The sequence below is a fragment of the Balaenoptera acutorostrata genome, chromosome 6 (genome assembly GCF_949987535.1).
Source record: "Balaenoptera acutorostrata chromosome 6, mBalAcu1.1, whole genome shotgun sequence".
Taxonomy (NCBI): domain Eukaryota; kingdom Metazoa; phylum Chordata; class Mammalia; order Artiodactyla; family Balaenopteridae; genus Balaenoptera; species Balaenoptera acutorostrata.
In genome coordinates this window covers 122,458,564-122,486,452 of record NC_080069.1, presented here as the reverse complement: position 1 = coordinate 122,486,452, position 27,889 = coordinate 122,458,564, and the positions used below count along the sequence as shown (strand labels likewise).

At 55.7% G+C, this 27,889-nt stretch overlaps 1 protein-coding gene across 1 annotated transcript; it reads right to left on the bottom strand.

Moving 5' to 3' along the window:
* Positions 1 to 776: 776 nt before the first annotated feature.
* Positions 777 to 27,889, bottom strand: LOC103005799 (ficolin-1). The gene is made up of 13 exons (XM_007194429.2): positions 27,838 to 27,889; positions 26,763 to 26,879; positions 25,805 to 25,902; positions 25,661 to 25,684; positions 8,743 to 8,947; positions 7,279 to 7,392; positions 5,747 to 5,800; positions 5,243 to 5,278; positions 4,432 to 4,465; positions 3,868 to 4,000; positions 3,255 to 3,384; positions 2,237 to 2,371; positions 777 to 1,157 (listed from the first exon to the last, which is right to left on the bottom strand). The coding sequence occupies exons 1-13, from the start codon at positions 27,887 to 27,889 to the stop codon at positions 910 to 912; spliced, it is 1,380 nt and encodes a 459-aa protein (XP_007194491.2). The 3' UTR covers positions 777 to 909.

Here is a 27,889-nt window from a genome sequence, read left to right as displayed (position 1 = left end):
TTTCCTTTATGCCTGGTGCTTCTGAAGTCCCAGTTAAGAAACCTCTCCCTGGCCCGAGAGATTGAGAAAACTCTCCTTTACCGTCTCCTGTCTCCTGTCAGGCTGTTCGGCTTTGCACACTGAGGTCTACCATCGCCCCGAAGCCGAGGATTGTGCGGTGTGAGGCCGGGCCCCTCGGGGTTTTGTATGGTATGTGGACAGCCAGCTGCCCTTGCTCCGCTGGGCGGACGCAGCCCTCCCTGTGGATCTGTGTTTGGTGTTTCAGCTACTCTCCAGGGAAGCTGGCCCAGAGCACCCACTGCATTGATTGAAAGCAGAAAGGTCCCTATTTAACTCCTCCCCCCACTCCTTTTTAATGAGAGTTTTCTAGTCTCAAAGTGACCTGTTTAAAGATGTGTGAAGATGCTGTGATCAATATCAGGAAGAGGCAGGTGACTTTGGATGAGGGAGGGGACATTCCCCTCCCCCCGTCGATGAAATTAAGTGGGCGCTTAAGGCTGGGGGCTGATGCTCTGTGGAACAGCCACTTGCCCTCTAGGAACATCAGTGGTTGCATCTGCTAAATGGGCTCCCTAACTCTCCCTGCCTCGGCCACAGCCCCTGCTGTGGATGGGCTCTCAGAAAAATACTCAAAACAGCTGATGTTTGAGGACGCAAATGAAAACTGGGAGGAGAAATATCTGCCAGAAAGCAAACGGTTTTAAAAGATGATTCTTCTTCTGGTGAGGCTGTGGGGCACGAGGGTTCGGACCCTCTGATGGGAGAGAAGGGGCTGGACGAGCAGGTCTTGTCCAGCAAAGGGGCGGCGGGAGCATGTGTGCTGGTCTTTGCCGGGGACTGAGCGAGGCTTTGGGAGGCCGCAGGCAGCGGGGCGGGGAGGCGTCGGGTAGGGCTGCCGGCCCCGCCCACCTAGGTGAGCCGCACCTTCATCGTGGATGCCTTGTAGCTGTAGTTGTACCCTCTCCACGACCTCCAGTTGACACCATTGGCATAGCTCGTGTGCGGCCCCCCGAGGTAGCGGCCGTTCAGGTTGGACGAGTGACAACTGTTGTACCACCAGGCCCCCTGGTACTGCACGGCACAGTTAGAGGAACTCTGGTCGTTGTCTTGGTCTTTGGTGGAGAAGAAATGGTCTTTGTGGGGCGTCAGGGAATCACCTGCTCGGGAGGGAGAGCGGGTGTTGCTCGGGCTAGAGGGAGCACGCCCTGCCACCTGCCCAGCGCCACCTCCCTCTAGAGAGGCGACCCCAGGGCGTCAAGATCCTGCCTCACCCTGGGGCAGATGGAGCCTCCTGGTCCAGGAGCTCTGCCCCGGGGCGCGTGCCTCCCTCCTCCAGCCTCACCTGTTTCCTCCCGGCTCCCCCAAGACCACCAGGACCCGTGCCGTCCTCTCCCCTGAGGGGCCCTCCCTTCCCCGAGCCCGCATCGCTTTTCTGGGCTTCATACCCACTCCCTGGGCGGCACGGTCATCCCAGAGGGACAGCACGGCCTCATCCCGGGGCCCCCTGCTCCATCTTCAGCCCTGGGTGTGCAACTCACCCCAGCTCCTGTAGCACCCCACCGCCCTCCTCACCCCTGCCAGACCCTCAGCTGTACCACCTGCAACATGGAGAGGAGGGTCCCTGCCCTGCTCCTTCCCTGGAGGCTCAGAGGAGGCGTGTGCTTGAAGGCTCCCATTAGCAATCCCCCACCCCCCCCCACGCCCCGGGAGGGCCTTGCTCTCTGCAGCTCTGGTTCAGCACAAGCAGACAGGCTCCTAGCACCTTTCCTGAAAGAGTGCACACTGGGAATTCTTAAGAGGATGCACCATAAGAGATGCCTCCCCACATCCTGAGACCGGGGGGGGTCTTTTTGGCAAAGAACATCCCACAGGGTTTGTGTTCCGTGGAGCCCAGTTTGGGAATATGGCTCTAAGGGCTCATATGAAATGACCATCCTCTTTCAGGTGGTAGCAGGGAAAGGGGTCAGTGACCTCAAGCCCCACTCAGAACAGCACACTGCTCTGCAGACACAGCCTTGGGAGCGGTAACTAATGGCGTCACTGGTCCCCGTGCTACACAGGGACTCAGGTACCTTCGTGTCTGCATTCAGAGACGGAGAAACTGGACCCAGGGAGGGGAGCCCCAGCCCAGGGTCACTCAGGGGAGACAGAGCCAGGAGGCTCAGCAGGTCCTCTCTGCTTCCCCAAAGCCCGCGCTGAAGCCCAGGCCACTGCCGTGCCCCGCGCGGACTGTCACCTGCGCTGCCCTCGACAAAGGCTCCCAGGACCAGCTTGTACTTCTCTGCCTCACCCGCCATCTTGAATGACTGGTACTTGGCAAATCGGTGGTTGCCCTCAAAGTCCATGAGGTCTACCCGGAGCTCGCTGCTTCCTGTTGGAGGGGGGCGCTCAGGTCCCAGAAGAAGGGACCCTCTGCCTCCAGGCACGGGGGGATGGGAATTTGGGTTTTAGGGGACGTCTGAACTTGGCATCGGGGACAATTCACCGGGAAGGTGTGAGAGGCTGGGCTGGTGTGGTGGGAGGACCTCAGGGATGGCTCCCTGTTTTCATATAGCTCCCCTGCTGTTCCATCCACCGTGCCTGAAATTCCAGGTCGGTGTTCCTCGGATGGAATGAAGCCTCGCTCTAGTTTGAAACCTTAAATTCTCCTGCAAATAGCTGTGAAAGCCACAGCAGGAAACCTTTGTATGTGTAGTTTCTTCTGCAAGAATTTCAGGCATGTGAGTGGACACCGTCAAGGTTGCCATGAGGGAGTGGAAGAATTAAGAAAGGATTTACAGGTTTGCCGTTGACCTCAGGACCAGCTGTGAAGCTGATTCTGTGGAACGGAGAAGTGGGGTGAGGGGGCCTGCATGGGGACCGCCACATGCACTGAGCAGGAGAGGCAAGGAAGGGGGCTCTGAGTGCCTACGATCCCAGTTTCAAGGACGGACCAACAGTTGGAAGTGGGAGAAGGGCCACCCCAATCCAGATGGCTTCCTCCTCACTTCCGACTCTCGGGTTCTAGAAACGATCGGTCCCGAGACCAGAAGTCGTCTTCACTCCAATAATCCACCTCCTCCGATCTGGACACTCAGAGAGTGTAAGAGAATACATGTCCTAGGTTCTCAGAGTAATAACCCTTCCTGCTGTCAGACGTGACCACCCCTGGGGCGAGGAGGAGTGGGGTCTTCTGGTTCACATGGTCCAGGGCTAAGGTCAGGGGCATGTGGATTTCAGGCACCCCACCACAGAGCCCCCAGCCGTGGGCCTACCCTGGGCGGTCAGGGCGTGGATGTTGTCATTCCCCAGCCAGAACTCTCCCAGCTGACTGCCGAAGCCCTGCTTGTACGCGGTCCAGTCCCGGTAGAAGTCCACGGAGCCGTCACTCCTTCGCTGGAAAACCTGCACACGATGGGGAGGGCAGGGGAGACGGGGCCCCACTGCCGTCCCCCCACAGGGCACCCTGGCCACACGTCGGAGCAGCAGTGGTAGTTCATACGCATCACAGGCCGAGGACCAGAACGTGGGTCTCATCAAAGAGCCCAGGGGCAGTCAGGGACACCCACATGGGACCAAGGAGGAAATGGAGGCTCAGAGAGGGCAGGCGACGAGCCCAAAGCCACACAGCTGGAGAGGAGTGGGCACCTCCGGGCCTGAGCCCCCCGCCCTGAGCCACGGGACTCCTTCCCATACGGGTCCACACCCCCCTCCCCCGACATTTCTGATCCTCCCGACCTCAGTGAAAGGACGGGGTCAGCCTGAGCCTGGAGGGATGGACGGTCTCACAAAGGCCACTAACGAGTGATCTGCCACCAGGTGGGCCTCCCAGGCACGCCCGCCCCTGCCCAGGAACCCCACGGCCGTCACTGGGCGCCCCCCACTCACGGTCCACCCCGCGCCGCCCACGTCCATGTCACAGAGCACGGCCAGGGGCCGGCAGTCGGGCAGGTAGATGGTGTGCCAGCCACGCGGAAGGTGCCCCCTGGCGAGCAGCTCCTTCCAGGCCGAGGTCCTGGGAGGGGAAGCCGGGGACTGGACGCCAGGGCAGGAGCTCTGGGCAGGGCAGGGGCGAGGAGGAGGGGGGAGGAGGGAGAGGCAGGGACACCTGCCTGGGGGAGGGGGGCTCTGCGTCCTGGGACAGAGACGCAGCCCCCAAGGCCACCCAGCTGTGACGGCCAGGCCCCGTCTACCTGGCCATCCCACCTCCCAGGGCTGCCCCCGCCTAGTCTCCTGGGCACCGGCCCTCCTCCAGGAATATACTCGAGTTATCCAGGCAATGGCTGCCTATCACTCGGGTAATTGGAGAGTAGGATATGCACAGAGAAGGTTTCGTCCTTGGAAGTTAGAACCTGAGTCTGTGCGGCTGGCCTTCTGGTCGACCCCCCACTCCCCCGCCCCCAGCAGGAGCAGGTCCAGGCGGAGGTCGGGGGGTCAGCGTGTGCGTGGTCACCTGTGGCACAGGAATGAAGCTGCCCCGGCTCTCCTGTTGTGGGGAGAGAGGACATGCACGTCACACGTTTGGAAACAGCGCCCCGTGCCCCTCAGCCCCGTTGCTCCGTGAACACTGCGGGGAGAATGGAAACCATTATCCAGCTCTTTGCAGGACTATCAGCCTCCAGCCCTGAGGACCAGTTCCTAGACTCAGCATCACTGGGCTTGCTTGGCCCCCACTGCATCCAGCCTGCCTGGGGGCTGGCGGCCAGCACTGTCGCGCGGGGCGCTGGCTGGACCGCCGTACCGGCCACCTCGCCTGGGCTTCACGGCTCACGGCGGTGGAGGCTCAGCGCCCCCAGGCCTATCGCTTTCCACAGCCCGTGTCTCCACCAGAGCCTCTGCTTGTGGACAGTATTGGGGAGCATTTGGGATGTGAGTCTGGGCCCCAACCTTGCACTTTGTATTTGTAGCCGGAGCATGTGACTGTGTCTTGGAGTTTTGCCTTTTCTTGCTTTTACAAATTTTTTAAAAAATGAGCATAAATCAGAAAATTACAAGCAAAATGTCCACAATTATGTAGTAAGGCAGTATTGCCAGTCACCGGGGTCCAGCTCTGGAGCCTCTGAGTTTTGAGCGCTCACCGGCCGCTGACAAAGCAAGCCGGACTCAGAGGCCCCTCGTCCCGCACCCACCGGCTAGACGGACAGGGCCCGGGGTGTGGTCTGAGATCCTCTCCCAGATGGTGTTGGGAGTGACCGAGGCCCCTGGGACCCCCCAGCCCATTGCAAAGCCTGCCCAATGACCCCAGGGAGGTGGAGGGGCTCACCTTTCTCTCCGCCCGTGCCCTTTTCCCCTCGGTCTCCTGGGGAGAGACAGGAGATGCACAGGACGTCTGGTCAGTGGACATCGACCCTCCGCTCGGGAAACCACCCAAGGGCTCAGTTCTTCGGGAGCTGGGGCGTGGGGGACAAGGCTGGGGCTCTGGGCACCACACACGCGTGCTCCGGGGCCCACACAGCTTTCCAATGCCTGGGTCTCAGCCAGGGGAGTGGTGGGGGGGGGGGACTCAGAGGCCTGGATTCTTCCCTGGGTTATGAGAGGTTGTTCTGGGCCTGGGGCCCCGGACCCGGGACCCAGTTCACACGCTGTCTCGAAGCTCTTTGGAAACAGGAAGCAGGGCAGGTCCCTCTCTGTCACTTGGCCTCCCTCCCTCTCTCTGTCTCTCTCCCATCTCTCTCTCCACCTCCTCCCAGTCTCTCTCTGTCTGTCTCCATCTCTCCTGTCTCTGTAGACTGGCCCCGGGGTCCTAGCTCTTCATCACCTTTGGTACCTTTGGGCCCGGTCGGTCCCGCCTTCCCAGGGACTCCGGGAGAACCTCGTTCCCCTGTAAATTCCAAAGATACATCTTTGAGGAAAAGGCAACCTGAAGAATTCCACTTGAGCGTCTCTGCCCTAAGGAAAACAGTCCTGACCCTCCCATCCCAGCTGCGGTATCCTCAGGATCATGGCCCTGGGACTCAGCCCAAGGGTGACAGCAGACAGCGGGGCCAAAGCACTCACAGCCACCCGGTGCCGACCGGCCGGCACGCCAAGCCCGGGCCCCAGGGAACCACCAGCGTTCTGGCTCCCGACCACCTCAGTGCAGCAGCCCAGGGCCAGGCCACCGTCACAGAGCCCCACCGTCTACTTGGGGGCCTGGGACCAAGAGCACGTCCTCAGAGACCCTGTCACACAGGAGCCTCTGGCCCATTGGTTCTGGGAGGGAGGAGGGGCCCTGCCCTGTGCTCAGCCCTGGATGCAGAGGTGGTCTGGTGTAATTATGCATCCCTCCGTGGTGGTTCTCTCTCCATCTCCAGTGAGGAGGGGTCAGGAGCCACGAGGCCTCCCAGGTCTGCGTTACTGATGTTAGCAGGGGGCTAGGACCACCCAGGGCCCTTGCCCCTCCTCCTGAGCACTGAGGGGAGGGTCAGGAGAGGCGGCCCCAGGCTCAGCCGAGGCAGCAGGACCATCTGCCGGCAGGCTGCCCTCCCCGGGGAGTGTGGGTGTGGGGCAGAGGGGGCGCCGGCTCCGCTTGGGGCGGACTAATCACACCCACTGGTGGGCAGCGCCCCAGACTTGCTCCTCCTCCCAGTGTCCCCCACCCCCGCAAGATCCCCAGCCTGGAGCCCATCGTGGTGAGCACACGCCGCCCTCCCATCCCCAGGCCCTGCCCTGGGTGCCCACGGCCCCTGAGCTGGATACCTCCTAGGACCTGAGAGGCTGGGGACCTCCGAGCTCGCCCTGTCTCCGGAGCCCTTGGAGTCCACTCACACCCAGGCCCGGGGCACTCACCCCTTGAGCTGGGTGCACACCTGCCCTTCATACCAGGCTCGGGGCCCAAAACCCCACAAGGGGGCCAGCACGTCGACGGGAGAGGTGTGGAGCGCTCGGGGGCCTTCATTCTGAGTTGGGGTGCAGCTCCACCCTCCCTGGTGATAGCCGAGTGCTCTGAGCCCCAGTTTTCTCATCTGTGGTACAGACAGATAAAGCTGGGGACTCAGTTTTCAGGTGAGAATGCCGAGGTACGTAAGGCTTGGAACTCTTGCCCACGGCCACGTAAAGCCAGGGCTGGATTGAGGACCAGGAAGCGGGTGCTCTATGAAAATATACCCAAATGTGAGCTCACAGACTAGCTGAGACCAGCCCCCTCCTCAGGGAAGGACAGATCCTGGTGGGCCACAGGGGTCGCTCCTAACGCCAGCTCTGAGCAGGGTCGTGACCCAAGCCTGCGACCTGAGACCCACAGGGGGCACTGCCCACCCAGGGTCTAATTTGAGAAGAGCCGGTGCTCAGTGACCCCCACCCCCGAGCCAGAGCACGTACCCTTCTGTCCACTGGCGCCTGCCTCTCCCTTGGGCCCTGCGGGTCCGGGCAGCCCCGGGCAGCCTCGGAGGATGGAGAGCTTGTCGGAGCCCTCCAGACCCACCAGCTTCACCTCTGCAGAGAGACACAGAGCACCAGTCAGTGAGCTCGTCCTGGGCCTGAGAGCCCTGCAGAGCCGGCGACGGGACACCCGAGCCACGGGGATCTGCCACGTGGCGACCTCGGCCTGGGCTCTTGGCTGTGGCCAGAGTCACCCGTCTCAGATGAAGGGTCGGCCTGGCAGTGAGTTTCCCGCCTCTGGTGGGCACTGGTCAGGCGTAGAGGTGATGCAGGGAAGAGCCCTGGCCTTGTAGTCGCCCCTGCCTGAGCCACCCTCCCCCCAGCCTCAGTACTGTGTGTCCTTGGGCAAGTCACTCAGCCCCTCTGAGCTCTGTCCCTTCGACACCCAAGAGGAGACAGGAATAGGGCTGTGGGGAGGATTAGATTAGATAACGCAGATTTTAAACTTCTTAGTATAATTCACGGCATTTTAAAAGAACCTCATAAACAGTGGGTACTTTCACTAAACAATAACAATAAATATTTAAAAGACTTGGGGAATCTGGGTCAAAGTAACATTTTCACCCCCAGACCTTGGACTTTTGACCATAGAATTCCTGAGCTGGAAGGGGTCTGTGTAGGTCCCCTGGAGAGGGGACACATTTGATCCAAGGACACAGAGCAAACTCCAGTAGAACTGGAACCAGAGATTCATTTCCTTCTCAGAAAAAAATAATTTTGTTGATTTCAAAACTGAAATATCCTCACGAGGGACAACTTAGAGGATGTGGGAATCAGCTGTGCTCTCACTGGAGACACGGGCAGCTGTCGTTTTGGGGTCTGTCTCCAGCTGGGACTCTCTCACGGCAGCAGCCTTACGCTTCCCCCATAAATACGTCCTCAACTCAGGGGGAGGCTGGTCTGTCCTCAGGGGCAACCTCTTGCCAGGTGTCGGGCCCATCCACCTGCGTGGTATCGGGAGGGAGACCACAACCGCCTCTTAGACCCGAATCTGCTGAATCGCACTCTCTGGGGTAAAAGCCAGAAATCTGCACTAACAAACCCCAAGTAAGCATGGGGGCCCTGGATTAGAACGTCTTAGAACATCTTTCTGAAAAGTCCAGGAGAAGATGGAGAAAGTGATGGGCATGGTCCTTCTCCTCGGTGGCAGAGTCGAGACCTGGCTGGGAAGCTCGTGGGGCGAATCACAGGCTTGAGAGTTGGACAGACCTGGGCTTAAATTCCTGCTCCTCCCCCTCTGACCTGTGTGACCTTGGGCCTGTCGTGTCCTAGTCTGAAGATGAAGTTGAGCTTCTGAGTCTTCAGAAGAAGATGCATATGGAGGGTTTAACCCTAGATACTGTTTGTGGTCAATGAGTGGGTAGTTACCAGCTTTCAGGGACCAGAAATTCAGGTCCATCTCACCTGGGCAGGTGTCTGCAGTCTGGGCAGCCAGGGTCTTGAAGCACAGGAATAAGAGCAGCTGGCAGGTGGGCCCCAGGGCCACGGCTACTCCGCTCAGCTCCCTATCCTCTGGTCTTTGACTTCGCTCTTGTGAGCAGGGGAAGCCAGCCCTTGCCTGGGCCTGTGGTTTCTCAGCTCCCACAGGGACACCCACTTCCTGCAGCCTCTTTGGTTACACCAACAGGAGGTACCAGTGATGGCAAAGGGTGTTTCCTTCCTGCTGGGCCCCACCATACTGCCCGCTGAATCAGGCTCACTTCCCCTGGCAGGATACTCCATTCCCAGTCGAGAGAGCTCCCAGGACCCCTCTGTTGGAAAGGGTCTGCCTTCTTTGTGGCTTAAGGAAAGCCCAGTCCCCAGACCCCCTCCTCATTACCCAACTACACCCAAACAACACTCTGAGACCTTGACTGCAGTATAAGGAGGAGTTGGCTAGAGATGCTCCTTCCCTCGCCTGATTTCCAGAATATTCTAATGACTGAGGCAGTCCTTGAGCACTTAACACAGCGGAAGAGAAAAAAATCCCGAGCACTTCTTTTGTGCCAAATACTACTTACGCCAGCCCCATTCGGAAGACACTATTATCTAAATTTCACAGGTGGAGAAACTGAAGTCACACAGCTAGTAAGAGCCTGACATTACCTCGAGTCTGTCTAATGCTCCAAGGACCACAGGGTCTGGTCATTACACCAGAAGGCGAGGCTATGTCTTGTCTCCCCCCAAATCCCTGAGGCCATCCTCCACATCTTGTACTATGATCACCCTTAACCAGGACATGTGGTGGGCATTCTGTAAAGGGCTTCTGCAGATGTGTAGAATGTCACTAAGGAGAGTAGGATGAGGAGGACAAGAGGGGAGGAGCTGAGCAAACCACTCTTCTGTGGTTTGATATTTCTCCGGGCCAGTGTTCGTGGGCTGGTGTCCGAACCACACCCGCTGTCCAGCTAGGAAAGAAGCAGGGGATGGCCAGACCAGAGGTTTAGCAAAAGGGGTTTAGGTCCATCTCTATGGGCACTGGAATGACACTAGACTTTGCAAATTTTTGTGCAGTAGCTCCAGCCCATGGAGACGGAGGGAACAAAGAGGTCGCGTTGCCTCAGGCGTTGCATTGCCTCAGGCACCGCTCAGCCTCCCTGAGCTACTGGACGGGGCAGTCTGTCCCCAGCATGGGTCTGGATTTCGTCTGTTGGAGAGGGGCCGGTTCAGGGGTGTTCACCTGGCCTTAGTCAGGACAGGGAGAGAGGCAGCCGGTCTTTGTCCTTCAACCCCATCTGCCAGTGACAATCCCCCGCCCCCGATCCCAGGGTGCTTCCTCTTCTTCACACTGCCAATAGAACGAATGCAGGTGAGATGTTGACAACACAATCAGGTGTCACTTTAATGTTCCTAAGAGTATGTGGGCCTAAGAATACAAAAGAATGCAAGACTCTGTCAAGTTCAGATATCTTAAAGTGGGATCAATCAAGGTCATTTGACTTCTGACAATGGCAGGTTAGGTATTTGGGGCCAACTATCCTCATAAAGACAAACAGACAAAACATTAAAAAAGAGATTTGCCTGAAGGCATAGTCAAGTGAACCACATGGGAATGGGTTACTTTGCTATGTTCTTGAGAGCAACAGAGAGCTGGAGAGGGGAAACCAGCATGTGGGGTCTCTTTTTGCCACTCCCCCAAAGATAGCTGAGAAGCTGGTCAGTTACCTAGACAATTTTGCAGCATTGAAGGTCAAAGTTTGGGTCTATGTTCTGTCAAAGGAGTGGATTTGGGGTGGGATCCAGAAGCATTTCTTCCTAGAAGTAAGAATGAATCATCAATAGGCAGCCCTAATGTGGACTGCAAACTGGTTTTGAGACATCTAGGTGTCCCAGGAAAAAAATCTCAACTCCTGAAATTCTAATAAGATCTTCCTAGATCACTAGTATCCACTTGCTCCGAGCTGAAACCAACACAAATCTTGTTGGAAGGAGAACAGTATGACCCCAGGACTTAAATGATTTCTGCAAATATATGTATTTTCCAAATTAAATGTTAGAACACAATAAAAGATAACCAGGTTCATGAGGATAAAAGACAACATGTACAAGAACAAATAGAAACAACAGAGTATAGAAACAGATCCCCAGAAGCTACATATACTGAAATGACAACATAGTTAATGGTGAAAATTGAAAAGCATCCTCAGAGATTGAAAACAAACAAGGATGCTCATAAATCAGCACTTCTGGTCAACATTGTGTCACTGTCAATGCAGTAAGGCAGAAAAAACAAATATGATGTAAAAGAATTGGAAAGGCAGGTACAAGGCCGTTATTATTTTCAGAAGATACGATTTATGTAGAAAATTCAAGAGAATCTAAAATTAAATTTTTTAGAATGAATAAGCTTAGCAAAAACCAATTATGTTCCTAAAAGCTAGCCAGAAAGAATTACAAAATTAAATTTTAAACATTTACAATAGTGACACCAAAATCAAGTAACTGTGAATAATTCCAGCAAAATACATGCTAGTCCTCCATCTGGCAGTAGAAAACTGTCAGATGTGAATGAGTGATGTTTAAAAAGATTAGAACAATTGGAAGAATATTCTCCGTACATGGATTCAAATGCTCAATATTGGAAAAATCTTAGTTTCTCTCTATTTGATCTGCAGATTCACTGCATTATCAATTAAATGCCCATTTTATTGGGAAACTTGACAAGGTGAATTTGAAATTTGTTTAAAAGTTTAAAGGTCTATAATTAGGATGTTTTGAGCTAGAACAAGGAAGGATGACTTGCTCTGCTTGAGGTCAATAATTGTCGTGAAGATAGTCACTGAGATGGCGTGGTACCAGCTCCAGGATCCAGACTAAACCAGCAGAACTGAATAAAGGGTCTAGAAACAAATTCAGGCGTAAACGGACCCTTGGTGCATGACAGTGGTGGCTCTGCAGAGCAATGGGGAAAGAATAAACTTTTTAAAATTGAAACATAGTTGATTTACAATGTTGTGTTAATTTCTGCTGTACAGCAAAGTGATATGGTTATATATATCTATATCTATATATATGTATATATTCTTTTAAAAATTCTTTTCCATTAGGGTTATCATAGGATATTGAATATGGTTCTCTGTGTTATACAGTAGGACCTTGTTGTTTATCCATTCTATATATGATAGCTTACATCTGCTAACACCAACCTCCCACTCTATCCCTCCTCCAACCCTCTCCTTCTTGAATAAACTTACAATAAACACTGTGAGCTACTGAGTATTCACGTGGGAAAACCAGAAATGAAACCTGACCCTAATCATAAAAAAAATCAGTGCTGGCAGAATTATAGACCCAAATGGGAATAGTTTTAGACCACATCGTCAGATATCAAATAACCTTGGTGCTATCTTATGCAGGAATGAAAAGCGCTAAACGTAATGGAAAAGTCTGAAAACTGACGTTGAAATTAAGAACTTTGGGTTTTCAAATGATACCCCCAAGAGAGTGAAAAGACATGCTGGGGCGGGGGAGGGAAGAGGTATTTGCAACACACAGAAGTGACAAAGTGTTGTATCCAGGATAAATAAGGGATTGCTGTAAATCAATACTCCTGCAGAGAGTGGGAAAGTGCCTTACACACACACTTTCAAAAGAGAATATTTCAATGGCTGATAGAAACATGAAAAGGTGCTCGACTTTATTAGTAATCAGAGAAATGCCTGCGTGTACCTGCTCGATGACCCACAACCTGGAGCTCAGTCCTGTTCCACGGCAGGGCATGTCCAGGCAGAGGAGACACATGTAGAACGATGTCCCACTCCAAACTACAACAACCGAAATGTCCATCCAAAGCAGGATGGACCCCTGGCCTGAGGGGTGTTCAGGCTGGAGAAACCTGCACAGGGTAACCCGGACAAATCTCCGCTTCCTGCAAACCATCCATCGTGGAAATTCACAAACACAGCACTGAGCAGAGGAAGCCACACGAGGGAGGAAACGTTGTTTGATCGCATTTGTAAGTAAATTTCAAAAGCGGGCAACTCTGCACAGCCCTGTTGGGGGATGCGTGCTGAGTGGAATGTGCAGAGAAGGGCAAAGATGCCCCCAATCAGGATGGCAGCCCCCTCAGGAGGGGGGGCCTTGGCATTGGGAAGGGGCTCAGAGGCTGGCGCTGGGCTCCGGCTTCATCTGGGTCGTTTCATGCACTCTGGTGAGAAGGTGCTATCTTCCACTTCAAAAAGGAATTTTAAATAAAATGAAATAGAGCGTGCAGAGGCCGCAATCATTCTGCATTTCTTCCTGCAGCAGTGCAGCTGTCCCCAGGAAGCAGAGAGATTTTGCAAGGGCCCCTTGTCCTGCCTAGCTCCTGGGATGCCGGCTGTCACCGCACAGGTGCCGCTCGCTACACTGCATTTAAGGGGAGGTGGTCCCAGGGGGCCGGGGACTCCCACACACCTGCCCTCCATCCCGGGACCAGGGGCTGCACGGTGGAGCTCTCCTGAGGGCTTTGCACATGACTCCACGGATGCAGGAGGGATGTCAGAGCCCACCTGGTGATGCTGTCTCTCCACCCAGGTCCTGGCTCGGGGGGTAAGGACCACACCAGCCGCCAGAGCTTCAGGAGCTCCAGAGCGGGAAGGGTGGGTCTGATTTAGGGTGGGTCTTCCAGTGGGGCCTGGGGCAGGGGGTGCCACCTCATTGTTTAGGACCGGTGGATGCAGCAGAGAAAGGACTTTGAGTCAACGGGGTTCCAACAAACTGTTGATTTCTGTTGATGAGTTGATGGGTCTTTGGGGGAAATGCAATGAGTAAAAACGGCCTTTGCAGCTTCCATCTTTCTGAGCAAGAGTCTCCAGGAATAGCAGGGCACCTGGGAGAACAGGTGTAAACCGCCCCCGGCCCCGCCCCTACAGAGAACTGGCTACTCCAGGCCACCAGAGCCAGCCTCAGGGTGTCCCCCTCCCTCCCAGGAGTAGGGCGTGTTCCCCGGGCTGGGCTGTCCCCTGTCTCTCAGCCGGTCCCCCTTCCTTCCTGCTCCTGGAAGGACTCGTGTCTGGAGGGCTGCAGGAAAGGGGGCCACATGCCGGCCGGACCTGGCAGGGTCCTGCACACAGTACACCTGAGATCCCCCGAGGCACCTTTGTTTGGCTGTGAGGACCATCTACACCTGGAGCCCCTCGTCTGGGGAAGAGGCTGCTTGCCGACCCCAGTCCAGCCCAGAGCCCAGGAAAGGGACCCTCCCGACCTGTCTGGGGATTTTCTATTTGAGGGGAAGAGAACGCAGGGCTTGCCTTGAACCATGCCCCAGGCAGTACCACACAGGCCTGGGTTCTCCTGACCCAAGCGGTGTGACCTTGGGCCAGTCACTTGACCTCTCTGAGTCTTCTTTGTCACGTGACTTGGGATAACAGAGTGGGTTTGAGGACCCTGTGGAAAGAGGATCATAAGTGAGCAGCCACGGCCCTTTCTATCTCTTTCTCCCAGCCACGTCTCTGCCTGCTCCAGGGCTGCCCCCCAGGGCCTGCCCACCCCCCCCCACCCCCATGCCTGTGCCAGGCCTCAGTTTCCGGTGGGTGTTTCACAACCTGGGAGGTGGAGCCCGCTGGCTGGTGGCTGTTGGAACTTCCACCCCCCACCCAGTTTCCCTCCCTGCCCCTCCGGCAGCCGGGCTGGGCCATGGATGCTGTGTCCCTGGGGCCCCGGCTCTGCTGTGTGCACAGACCCAGGACAGGAGGGCGGCGTCCCTCAGGTGGGCAGGGCTATGTGGACACGTGGCCCCCACTGGTCCGTGAGGGCGTTTGGGCACAGCGCCTACAGCCCATTGACAGTTTTAGGTGCCCACAAAAATGATTACGAATTCTTTTAAAATCAGAAGGAAAAAAATGAATAAAATTCAGCCCAGATTATCTTCATCTTTGAACCTCCATCGTTGTAATATATAATTTTTAATATTTTCTATGGACGAAGGGGCCTAGTAAGGCAGAAGTGCCCAGGGTCCCCTAAAGGGGAGATCCTCCCAGGGACCCTCCTGGAGCATCCTTGAAAAGCTGGGGTGGGGGAGGAGTCGGTACTGCAGGCAGGCTATCAGCTGTCAGAAGGAAGTTTTTCTCTTTCCCACTCCTCACAGGCCTGAAACAGCCCCTTCCCCACCATGAACAAGGCCCCTACAGCAGGCTGACTCAGCCTCAGCATTAGTGACATTTTGGCTCAGACCGTCCTTGCCGTGGGGACCATCCTTGCATGGCGTCCTGGCCTCTTACCTGCTAGATGCCAATAACATCCCCTCCCTGAGTCGTAACAACTAGAAATGTCAGCAGACATTTCTGCCAAACATCCCTTCAGGGGCAGGAGGGAGAATCACCCCAGGCCCCGTAATTTTGGAATTACCACCTCTTCAGTGTCACAAATCCTAAAGATGACCTGATTTCTTGGCCAACCCCCGAGGAGCGCACTTTCCCACTCCCCTTCCCCCTTCTCCTCCTCAGGTACCAGCAGGGGTATCTTTTGATTTTAGCGATGCTCTTGGAAAGTGTATTTGTGTGTGTGTATTTTTTAACATAGGTCAGTGGCATTTATTGGGGCTCATTCTGAATTCTACTTTCTCCACTCAGCTGCGTGGGCATCGTGTGGGCATCGCGTGTGCGTGCATGTGTGTGTTTGTGTGACTTTCAGGAACATGCATCTTAATATATTTATCTGCATTTAGTCCACTGCTTTCAACTGCCAAGTCTTCATCATCTTGGACCTGCCCACGTTCCCAAGGCGATCACCCAGGTGACCTCTAAGCCCGCCCTCCACCACTGCCACCAAGGCCACTGTGCAATCTCCCAGGGTCCTGTGCTCACACCAAGAGTGAGATTCTCAGGTCCTGTGGTCTGTGGAGCCTTCATTCGACTACATAACACGGGACTGTTCTTCAGAATGGACATGCCCCCGGCGGGGTCCACGCTGGCCACTCCACTCCCCACACCTCTGCACTCCCCAGCACTCTGACGGTTGCCTGGGGTCCTGAACAGCTTGCCCACGCTTTAGCTTCAAGGCTTTCCTCTTATATAACCTGCTCTTCCGTCGCCTTGAGGTTATTGCCTTCTCATTGTACTTTCCAGACATTAATCACATGTTGGTTTAAGATGCTGCAAATATCTGCTCCCTTTCCATCAGCTCCCCTTAGCAAAGCTTATCAAAGTAGCTTTGCCCTTGATAAGTTTTTTGAGCTTATCGTTTTTGCTTTTAAAGTTTTGTTTACGAAGTCTTTCCAGCCCCAGAAGTCCCAAAGATAATCTCCTGCATTTCATTTTCTAACTTTATTCTTCTGTTTCTCCCATCTGGTTCTTTATTCCCTGCGATCCTCCTAGTCTCTAGGTAACCTCCCCCTACCCCCCCACCCACACAGGGATTCATCATTATCCTCCATCTCATGGGCCAGTTTCTGGAACCATCTACCAAACCACTGTCCTTTCCTATTGGATTTGCGGGGCCACCTTTGTGGTGAAGTAAGATCCCACATACGGCTGGTGGGCTGCGTCCCTGAACTTTGGATTCAAGTCCACAGCTCTGTGCCAAGACCACGTGGGATTTATTTCTGCATCTCTGCAGGATGCCTTACTGTCTCACAGGACAGTCCATACTCTACTCTTCTTTTATGAAGTTGGAGTAGCTATCTGTGGGCCTTAATACCTCCACATAAATCTTAGATCACATTTGAGTTCTGCAAAAAAAAAAAAAAAAATTTGATTGGGATTGCATTGGATTTATAGGTTAATTTGAAGACAGCTGGCATCTTTATAACATTAGGTCTTCCCATCAGAGGGTGTGGTGTCTTTCTATTTATTAGGGTCATATCAGAGTTTCACATTTGTGTTGGGTTAATTCCTAGATTCTTTATGGTTTCTGTTCCTATTGTGTGAATGGCACCTTTGGAAAAATTATATTTTCTAATTGATCATTACTGGTGAAAATAGACTTTATTGACTTTTGTCGGTTCAGTATGTCCAACAGACATACCCAATACAACTGCTGGTTCTGTTGGTTTTTTTTCTAGAGAGATGATTTAATGAGGAAGAACTGTAATGACTCACTAAAAATGGAGCTGAGAAAAACCAGTTCCCTTTTTTCTAGAATGAGAACTCGTTCTCTCTCACACACACACATACTTCCATGCACACAAGCATGCATGCACACACACTTGCTCATATACACCCATGCACACATATCATGCACATGTATACCCATGCACACACGTGCACACAGACGCAGGCATGCATGCAAAAATAGCCAATCTCTCTTCTCTCCTGCAGAGTCCTCTGGGTCCTGCTTGGCACCAGGGCACATGCTCTGTCGGCGGCACGTGCTGGGACACAGGTGGTAGCTCCTGCCCTGCAGCTCAGCTCTGGCTGGGGAAACGCAACACGTGTTCAAAGAGTCAGGGCAGCAAAGGAATAAACTCTGCCTTCCCTTTTTCCCAGGCTCAGCAGCCATCACCTCGTTTCTCCTCCTGGGGAGGCGAGAGTGGGGACCTACCAAGTATGAAAGGCAAGACCTTGATGGCAAATGCCTCTGGAGGACAGGTGTCCCTCTGCCAGATGAACACTCCCACTCCAGGTCCTCCTGGCCGTGGCGTCCGAGGCAGCCTGGTCTGGGAAAGGACAAGGCTTCAGGCTGGTCTGTAGCCTCAGGGACACCCCCGCCCTCTCAGAACCTCAGTTTCCCTGTTTGCCAGGGGGTGTTTGGGCTGAACGTGCTTTCTGACACTTCTGTGCTGAAGCTGGAACCCGCCCCCCACCCCGGCCCATCCCGGCTGCTGCAGCTGACGCCAGCATCCCTGGACCGCCTCCAGCAGAGTCCAGCCCTTCTCCCAGTTATACTTTCACTGCTTGAGCCTCACGGAACAGGCAGGAGTCTCCCAGCTCTTGTATGTGGACTCTGCTTGGGGTAAAAGATCCTAAATTCTGCAGGAATTGGGTCCAGCCCACGGGTGGCTCGTCCCCATGAGAGTGGGAGACAAAGTGGGAAGAGAAAGCTCAGGAGGCCGGGATGGGAAGCGGGGCAGCCGCCGGGGAAACCGCCCGCAGCTCCCAGAGCTCAGGGCCACCACACGACCCGGCGATTCCACTCCCAGGTGTGTCCCAGGGGAAATGACAACGGACGTCCACACGAAAACGTGACCCTGCTGTCCACAGCAGCCCTCCTCACAATGGCCAAAGGGTGGAGAGAGCCCAAATGTCCATCAGTTGGTAAATGAATAAATAAATTGTGGTCTATCCATGCAACGGGACGTTATTTGAGCAGAGAGAGGGACGAGGTGCTGACTCGATACAGCACGGATGAGCCTTCAAAACACGCTGAGTGGCGAAGCCGGTCACAAAACCGCATACTACCCGACTCCACTGATACAAAGTGTCCAGAAGAGGCGAGTCCGTGGAGACTGGCCAGGGGTTGCCAGGGGTGGGGGTGGGGGGCACAGAGGGGAGACAGCAAAGGGGTACAGGCTTTCTTTGCAGGTGATGAAAATATTCTAGAATATTCTAGACTATAGAATATTCACCACATTCTAAAGCTGGAATGTGGTGAAGGTTGCACAACTCTGCGAATACACAGAAAGCGTTGAATTGTGCCCTTAAAATGGGTGAATGGGGACTTCCCTGGTGTGCAGTGGTTAATAATCTGCCTGCCAATGCAGGGGACACGGGTTCGAGCCCTGGTCTGGGAAGATCCCACATGCCACGGAGCAACTAAGCCTGTGTGCCACAACTACTGAGCCTGCGCTCTAGAGCCCGTGAGCCACAACTACTGAGCCCACGTGCCACAACTCCTGAAGCCCGCGTGCCTAGAGCCCGTGCTCCACAACAAGAGAAGCCACCGCAATGAGAAGCCCGCACACCGTAACAAAGAGTAGCCCCCGCTTGCCACAAATAGAGAAAGCCCGCGCGCAGCAACGAAGACCCAACACAGTCAAAAATAAATAAATAAATAAATAAATTTATTAAAAAGAAAAAAGAGTGAATGTTATGCGATGTGAATTAGATCTCAATAAAGCTGTTAAAACATAAAAATGGTTAGTTCTGGGAGGAAGGTGAAGGATGGACCGGGGACACTGGCATATAGGTCCTTAGCATGGGGGATGGGCCCTGAAGACCTAGACGGGGGCGGGGGGACCCTTCCGCCCAGTGGGGCCGGCTGGGGAGAGACCCTGGCCTTCTGCTCTGCACAGGGGCCTCTTCTCCACTCATCCCCCCCTGCCCTTCTCTCTACTTGTCTCCCTTGCAGCTCTGTCAGCCTCTTCTCTGCCTGCCCCCCAGCCTGGCAGCCATACTGGGCTTTCCGCGGGCCCCGCCTCCAGTGACCCAAGATCCCGAGGAGCTCAGCTGCCCACTCCCAGCGCCTGGCGGTTGGACGGGAGAGACAGGATGCCCAGGCTCTGGCAGGGAGCAATCCTCACCTTCGGGCGTTTTAATTTCCCAGAGATAATAACACCAGCCAGAGTATCCACCGGAACCTGAAGACGGATGACCAGAGTTTGCAGGGTGATCATTTATGTCAGAGTAAATTGGAATTTGTATCTCAGAAGGCAGACCATCCCCTGAGAACCCTCGGCGTCCCGGGATCAGAGGAGTGTGCACCGCGCTGCTGGCTGAGGATGCCAGCCGAGGCAGCTCCACGGGAGACCCCTGCTCGCCCGTGTCCTGTTTAATATCTTAACTGAGTCTACAAGCCCGAGAACACTGTGGGGAAGGCAAATCTCTCAGTGTCCTCCTCCTGATTTGCAAGGGATAGAGGTCAATTTCACCTTCCGGACACTCAGAGAAAACAAATCAGGAAGCAGGAGTTGTTTTGTTTTGTTTGTTTGTGGCTGTTGTTTACTTCTTGAGTGTATTTTTAAAGCTTGTGAAAAGACAAGAAAAATCTAGGAACCGGTTCTCACCTAAGTTAAACTCATTCTTAAAATCCCAAATCCTTTCATGGCTCCCTGTTTCCGAGAACAAGAACACAATCTGCTTTGCTCTTGATTTGAAGGCTGGTGAGATGGATGGGGATGGTCATATATAATGCATGAAAAGAGCAGCAGAGGGCCTGAAGCCGTGTTGAGCGCATGCGTTACCTGCTCTGGAGCTCTGTTCCCGGAGCCGTTGTGCAAACATATTTACTCTGCATAAAAGAATGTGATGAGGCTGCCCAAGACATTTGTCCATCGCAGTGGATTCAATGTTTAAACTTGCATTAGGACAGGATTAACCTTGCTGAAGGGTATTGAGATGTGGGTGAAATGGATAAAATTAATCCTGGATACACGTTGCCATGGGAGAAGCACTGGGTGCAATTCAACATTTATTGCATGTAAATACCATCTCCTCAGCTTCCCTCTTCCCATGCAGTCATCTCGGGTAGCAAGTTCTCTGCCCAGTGGAGTGGAACACAGGGCTCCAGGCTTAGGCCTGGACACGCCACTCTGCCTTACATCCTCCCAGCATCCCTGATCCTAGTCATCTCAGTGATGGCTGTGGGCAGGTGGGTGGGTTTGCAGACTCAAACGAGCACACCTACACCCACGTAGTCTCTGCCTGGGCTCTTTCTCTCCTCCTCCAGAGGCAGAGAGAACATGGCCACAGTCACAAATAAGTCACCACCATCCTAGCCTGTGACCAGGGAGGCAAGAGAAAGCATGACCCAGCAACTCCAAGCGAAAAATCCCAGGGAAGCCTCTGATTGGCTGGCCACTGGCCAATCATCACGATGGAGCTTCTGGGCACAGACAGCTGTGGCCACCATAGGGTACCTTGACTAACCAGTCCCATCTGCCTAGGAGTATCCCAGTTTCAGCAGTGAAAGTTCCAGGTCCTAGAAACACTTCGGTCCTGGGCAAGCCAGATGGCAGGTCACTCTAAGCTCAAGAATCCACCTAGAAATTTCCAAACCCAATTAGCAAGTTCTGTGAGCATGTTGTAACCTGTTTTGCGAGCATTCTATTTGAGCAATTTCCCCACAAATTGTTTCAAAAGGGACAGCAAATGAGAACTGAAACCAGGTCAGTGTGGGTCTCATGATTTTTAGTTTGGCAGAATGTCAGTCCCTGTGCCATCTCGTGGTTAAACCAAAACCACAGTTTGGGAACCTCTGCTGATCCCCAGCCTCTCAGGGAGGCAGATTCCTCTTTCAAAAGTTGCCAACCTGGAGCTGCTCAGGTAACATTCGGGGTCAGTCACACCTGGGTATCGGACCCAACAGTTTCCTCAATCCCTACCTACAAGTCCTCCTGAAAGAAACATCAGTGACATGGTCATAACAACTCCCATTCCTGATGGAGAAGGTCCTGGATCCCAGGACAGTCTAGACATCTAGATATTTTAAGTTTCCTTCAAGCAAGAGGACCAAGGCCTGAGTGGCCCCCTGATCACTGCCTGACCTGCACAGACAGCAAGGAGAGGACGTTTGGGCCACCCTGGTCCCTGTGAGCTCGCTGATGGCAGGAGTGGCCCTGGGACCTTGGGTCACCTGGGCACACTGAGGACACAGAGGGGGCACTGCAGGGTGGATGGCCCACAGCTGGTAGCACTATCCATGGGCAAGTTTCAACCATCTTTGATGTGAAGAAAATCCACAATGACATCACCATCGTAGGTGACATTCATTGTGTGCTGGCTGGGAGGGCTCCAATGACCCTATGGTTGTTCTTTATCTTTGTAGCCTGGCAGGAGGTGGGGAGTTCCTTCTGCATTTAACATTTGAGGAGCCAGAGGCAACCTGGTGGAGGTCACAGAGGTAGCCGAGGTGGAGAGGATGGGCGCTGGATGGCGTTGAACTGTGGCTTTGCGAGGAGGAAGGGTCTTACCCTTTCCAGGATGCAGCTGCTGTTCCCTGATGCCCTGCCATCACTAGCATCCTGTGAGGCTCAGATTTCAAGTTAGTTCTGCTTCCTCCAATCAAATCTCTCTGGTTTAGCTTAGTTGGAAGGACCCCAAAGATTACCCGATTAAAATAATCTCCACGCTCTCCATAATAAGCGGAACATTCCAGGGAGGTGTTGCCCCCCCCCCCCACTTTGAGCATACATCTACCACTAACTAGACGGTCAAATTGGGGAGGTAACTGATTAAATCAGGGCAGCTCCCCGACCCTAGGCCAATACGCCCTTCCCTTCTACCTCTCCCGACCCCACAGTTTGGAGGAGAGCAGTCTGCAGGGTACATTTGGGGTTCTGGAATGTTGCCAGGCCCCCTCCTCTAAAGAGAGCTGATTTGGGGTGCATGTGGTCCCTCCGAGGTCTCATGCTCTCGCTAGGGCGGGCTGCAGTCAGCGGGAGTGTGGGCCGCACCGTGCTACCCTGGAGTTGACAGTGACAGATGTGGTCGGATCGGGAACCAGACAGGGACGAGCTGAGGTTCCCATGCCGGTCAGTTCAGCATCTCCCTGCGCTGCTCCCTGGCTGCAAATCCAGACCTTGGGCTTCTCCAGCTGTCAGACGTCTGTCTGCACGGGCCCAGGGAGGCCCCAGCGGCTTCTCAGGGCGTGGGGCCTCGTCCTGCTGGGGCAAGCAGGACGATCGTCCTGCCCCCGTCCCAGAGGGTGGTACTGGGCACTGGGCTTTGTCACAGGCAGGTGAGCAGGAGGAAGGGGCGCTTTGGGAGCTCCCTGCAGAGGGGATCGCTCACCTCTCAGGAGGACCCTGTGATTATCCCCACTTTCCAGGTGGCAAAAGTGAGGCTCTGTCGGGGGAGGTTGCTTGCCCATTACCATCAGAAATGGAGACTCCGCCAGGCTTGACCCCGAGCCGGAGCCCGGTTATGTAACCTGCCCTTGAGGGGGCCCTCTTGCTTCCCTTGGTCTCAAGTCCTCAAGTCCCATCTGATCTTAAGACGAGTTCAAATGCCTCTTTTCAATAAACTAGAGGACAGGACACTTTGGAGAGGGAAAGCGGTCCCTGGAAGTGTTAGCAGGTGTTAAGGATATCCACTAAGGATGGACCCTTCTAACTGGAGGGACTTAACTAGGACTCGACGCAGGGAACAAATCTGGAGGCGTCCACACTGACACCCCCGCCGCCCAATTTGGGACAGCCTCTCTGAGGGGCCAAGGATACTTTTCAGCCGGCTCGGGAGGACACAGGATCAATCCTGTTTTCATCACCTACGAAGAGCCATTCCTGCCTCTTCCCCATCTGCCCTCTCGGAGCCTTCGAGGCCCATTTCCCTCTGAGTCTGCATCGTATAAAAAGGCTCCTGGAGCTTTTCTGCGACTGCAGAGAGAGCTTTGATTCTCTGCCGAGAACCTGTACCGCAGGTGGGAGCCTTCCCTCCGGAGAAGAGCACGAGGAAAATCATTTTGTCAACTGCGGGTAATTAAGTCGCCGCACAGTTATGGAACATGCATTATATGATGATTAATCCCCAGGAAGGCGAAGGTATTTTTCATCTTCAAAGCTCCCCTCTTGCTGTTCATTAATCATCTCAGCCCCGGGGAGAGAAAGGCTGGTTCTCTTCCCGAGAGCAGGGAAACTGAGTCAGCCGTGCCCACCCCGCCCCCTGGGTACCCAGTGGAAATAGCCCCAAGGGGCCACGCTCTGGGGGCTTCTGGTCCAGGGAGCATCTGCTTGCTTCTCCAGCCTCGCTGGGGCAGGACTGTGCGAATCAATTCAGACATTACTTTACATAAAAAGAAAGCCACCCAGCTCCGAGCTCTGCTCGCATGGCTGTCATCGAGGGTTCTTCACATGTGCCTTTGTTCTTATTTTTCTCTGGTACCTGCATTTCCAGCTCGCAGCCTCCCTTGGAACACTGACAGCCTTACCATTTTCGTAGCAAGCAGTTTAAAGGAAAGCACAGTTTTGCTCTCAAATGCCTTCCTTTCCAATTGGGACAAACTACTGTAAATATAGCACATCCTGCTTTGCATTCAAACTGTTGTGAAAGTTTGAGGCTGTAAATAATATTCTCTCAGTGCTCAAGGCAGAATTATTATCGTTATTTTTTTCCCCAGTTCTTGGAAGGAGGGATAAATTAAACATTTCTTATGCTCCCCAGCCCCGCCCATAGCTGACCTAGAGCACGGAGCGGTGGTTCTGCACCTGCCGTGGATGAAAGGGGCCCGTGCGGAGGCCGGGACAGGAGCCAGACCAGAGCCAGTGCTGGGCAGAGGGGGGGGCGTTCTGAGTGTGCAGGTGGGGGGAAGGCCTCTCTGAATCAGGGCTTCTCGTCGATGTTTTCTCTGGGCAACCTTCCAAGAGGAAAGAGCTCATCCTCAGAGCTCAGAAGTTGTTGGCCCAAGCTGGACCTTTTACACAGGGGGAAACTGAAGTGGAGAGTAGATTTCTGGAGTTTCTTTTCCAAATATGCTGTTTCCGACCACAATCTGCTCAGGATCCGACCCGACAACCCCACAGGCGGCCTCACCCAGATCCTGGGAAGCAGTGTTTCTCCCGGGGGTGCTGGGCACGGCTCAGGGAGGTGGGAGCACCGCGGTCCCGGGTCCTTTCTGGAGGAAATGGGGGCTGTGGGCATCTCGGGTAGACAGACCCCGCTGGCCCGGCTCACATCCCTCTGTGGGATCTTGAGCAACTTCCCTGAGTCTCGGTTTCCTGGCCTGGAAGTGAGGATGACAGCAGCTGGATCTCACCAGGTCCGGGGCGTAGGGGTAGGTAAGTGAGGTACCCGGCGCGTGCCGCGTCAGGGCGGGAACAGCTCTGCCTCACGGCCACCCCTGCTCCCGCGGCAGCTGACCCGGTGGGCAGCTACCTGTTGAAAGCAGCTGAGACACGGACGGCGTTGAGGGCCCAGCCTCACCTCAAGCCTGGGGGCACATTTCTTGTGTCACGGTCCCAAATCGTCCCCGTGGGGCCATCGAGAAGCTGGGGCCCAGGGAGGAGTGACCTTGGCCTTCGAGTGGGCAGCGCTGGCAGGGGACTCACACCCAGGTCTGTCCTGTCTCTGCCTTCTGGCCTGGCCTTGCCCAGGTGGGTGATGGCCAGATGGGTGGAGGACCTGTCCTGTCCTCACATCCCCCTGCCACCTGGAAGGAATGAGACCCCTGCTCGGATCCTACCTGGGCCTGGGCTCCCAGACGACCCTTCCCAATGGGAAAAGAGCTGGGACTGCTGAGGCTTTGTGGTTCGCCAAGGCCGGGGCGGGAGCCAAGGAAGCGGAGCTCTCATCATGAGGCTCTGGGGCTCCAGGGGCTGGGCCTGGCGCTGCGACTCTCCCCACTCCCCCCACCCCCCGCCAGCCCACAGCCCCTCCTGAGGGAGGTGGGAATAAGGTGTCCCATGGAGACCCTGTTTCCATGGCAGCACTGGGGACGGATGCGGAGGGACGGGACTCTGACAAAAGGAATAAACCGAGCGCGTGGCAGGGCTTCTGCCTTTGGAGCCGTCCTGTCTCTGCGAGCTCAGCCTGGCCTCCCGTCGACACAGCCCCCGCCGCTGCCTCTCCCAGCCCCAGCCTGACCCCAGCGTTGCTTCCCCTGCTAGCGGGACTGAACGGGAAAGGAGGGGAGGAGCGCTGCGGGCAGCCTGGCGCGAGACGGGGCCGCCCGCCGCCCCCAGGGCACACACGCTGCCTTTGCCAAGAGGCCCATGAGCCATCCAGCTGTTTGATTTCAGAAGTGAGTCCCCAGGACTTCTGGCTCAGCCTCTCTCTGGGACTGATGGACGGATTCATTTCAGAGCTTCCCCACATCCTCTGTCCGGCTCTCTGGAGGAATGTGCTGGATGCCGGGTCCCCAGCCCCAGGCCCGGTGCGCAGGTAGGGATGGGGCAGAGACACAAACACATACGTGGGCCTGTTCACCTCACCCAACCCAACAGCCCTGTGGGTCGAGATGAGGAAATTGAGGCCCAGCGTCGTGAGAGATGTGAGGTGGACAGAGGCCCAGGCAGAATGGAGCCCAGCTCCGCCCGGGCCGAGGCTGAGCTCACCCGCTTCTGCTTGCTGCCCGCCGTCTGTGGACGCAGAGCACGCCCCTGCGGGGGCCCAGGCCCCAGCCCTGATCCAGCACTGCCCTTCCAGCCCCCCTCGCAGGAGGCAGACCCCACTGAGCATGAGTGTCTCAGGCCCCCTACCTGGCAGGTGGCGCTGGGGTGCCCGGGAGCCCGCTGTGCAGGAGGTGGGTGGGCGCGGGCAGCGGTGGGAGGTGGGGCTTGGGAAGGGGGAGGGGAACCTGAAAGCCAGACAGGTCAAGGAGGCCACACCTGGCCCAGCTTTTGGTACTAGTGGCCTGGCCCTGCCCTCGTACTTGTAAGATCTGATCCTGGACGTCAGGGAACACGGAAACCCTCATTCCACAAAGGGGGGAACCGAGGCACAGGTGAGAAAGGGATTGACCCAGGCTGGCTGGCTGGACGCAGTGACTCCTGATTTCTGCCAGGAGTCCCTCCGTTCACCCCGCCTGGGGGCGGGGCTGAGCCTGGTCCTGGGGAAAGCTGTCGAGGGCCCCGGGAGCAGGATGCAGGTCGGGGGAGCTCCTCCCTTCCCCTCTGCCCCAGCGCCCCACCTCCATGGGCTGCCAGAGACCCAGCTGGGCTCTGACCCACAACACACTCTAATGAGGCGTCCACACTGAGCCAGGCCTGGGGCCCGGGTCACAGATGCCTCAGAAGCAACCGGGTTCAGGAGATGTGGCCTCGTGGCCGGAAGGTGGGCGCTTGGCGGGATGGGGAGGGGGTGTGGCTCTGTTGAGGGGTTCGGTGTATGCGCAGGCTCACCTCTGCTTGCCTCTCTCCACTCAGAGTCTCCCGCTCCCCAAATAGCCCACTGCAGGAGGCATGACCTCCAGGCCTGCCTCAGGCCCCAGCGCAAAACCTCCCGCCCACCCCGGCCTGGACCGCTGTCTGGGGAGAGGCAGAGCCGCTGATGCGTGCTGGGGGCCTGGGGGTGGGGGCACTCCTGGGGTCCCACTGCTTAGTCATCCCAAACATCATGGTCTTGGGTTCGTGAAGCGTGGCTGGACCACTTCTGGGGACAGGAGCCCCTGTTTGGTGGCATGGCTGGGCAGGTGGGAGGTGACTTGTGGTGTCTGACTTCTGCCGTGGCTCGGGAACCAGCACCGGGTCGGGCTGGGGGGCACCATCGCGTCCCACCCCAGGGTCTCCCGGGGGTCCCCGAACGGCAGGCGGTCCTCGGGACCCTCCTCCAGGTCTGCAGCAGGATGGGCCCTTCCTGACCTGATCTGAAGACAGACCTTTGTTCTAAGACAGCCCTTTGTTCTAACAGCCACGTTTTCGGCATTAAGATGTCCTTGGTGAATGAAAGGACAGTCTGGAACTCCTGCCTCTAACTCTTGGGCTTGGTTTTGTCAGTTCAACAACAGCACAAGTGCTGGGTGCTGATGGGTCGGAAAGGGAAATAAACTTGGCTTCCGGCCCTGAACTGATAGTCCCTTCGGAGAGCTCACCCTGGTGAGGTTGGCTCGGCTGCACCAGCACCCCGAGGGCTGGAGCAGGGGTGGGGGGAGGGCCCCCTCACACCTGGCTGTGCACGTCTGCCAACCCTGCCACCCTCCTTGGAGGGAGATCTTGCACGCACACACATGCACACACTCACGGGCACAGACACACGTGCTCACACACACGCACACCCCCGGGCCCAAGGCACTAGCAGGAGCCTCCTGTCTAGGCCGGGCAGACCCAGGGTGAGGCCCAGGCTCCTTCCCACAGCTCTGCCACGTGCCCAGGAGCGGCCTGTGCCTGGTGGGGACACAGGCTCAGTGGCCCCCGGAGGCCGGGCTCCAGGCGGGATGGAGAGCCTCCTCCCTTGCTCAGCACAGGCTCCGCCATCTGTCTCCCAGGACGCTGGGGGCAGGCGGATAACCACCCACCTGCCTGCAGCTTTCAGAAAGTTCTACCACGTGCGGCACCCCCTCCCCCGCCAACAGCCCTGTGGGGGAGCAGGCTGCGGGTCGCAGACCGAGAACCAGCGCTTGGAGTGCTGGTCAGCTGCCTGCATGTGTCAGAATCCCCGGCAGATCTCTTCAATTCAGATGCCAGAGACCCGCCTGGAACCTGGAGTCTCTGGGCACGCTCAGCAGGGCAGGGGGCTTTGACTTCTTGGAATGTGCTGGAAGACTCTTCCTGCCACACTGTCACCTGCAGCTGACCTGCATTCTCGGGCAGCTGTTGGAAAAATAGCGTGGCACTCACGAAGGCCAT

Coding starts and splice junctions, on each gene's coding strand:
- LOC103005799 (XM_007194429.2), bottom strand. CDS start 27,889: ATGGCCTTCGTGAGTGCCACGCTATTTTTCCAACAGCTGCCCGAGAAT. Junction 7,393..8,742: donor GACTGCAGACACCTGCCCAG/GTGAGATGGACC, acceptor GTCTCTCTGCAG/AGGTGAAGCTGGTGGGTCTG. Junction 5,279..5,746: donor GGGACCGACCGGGCCCAAAG/GTACCAAAGGTG, acceptor GTCTCTCCCCAG/GAGACCGAGGGGAAAAGGGC.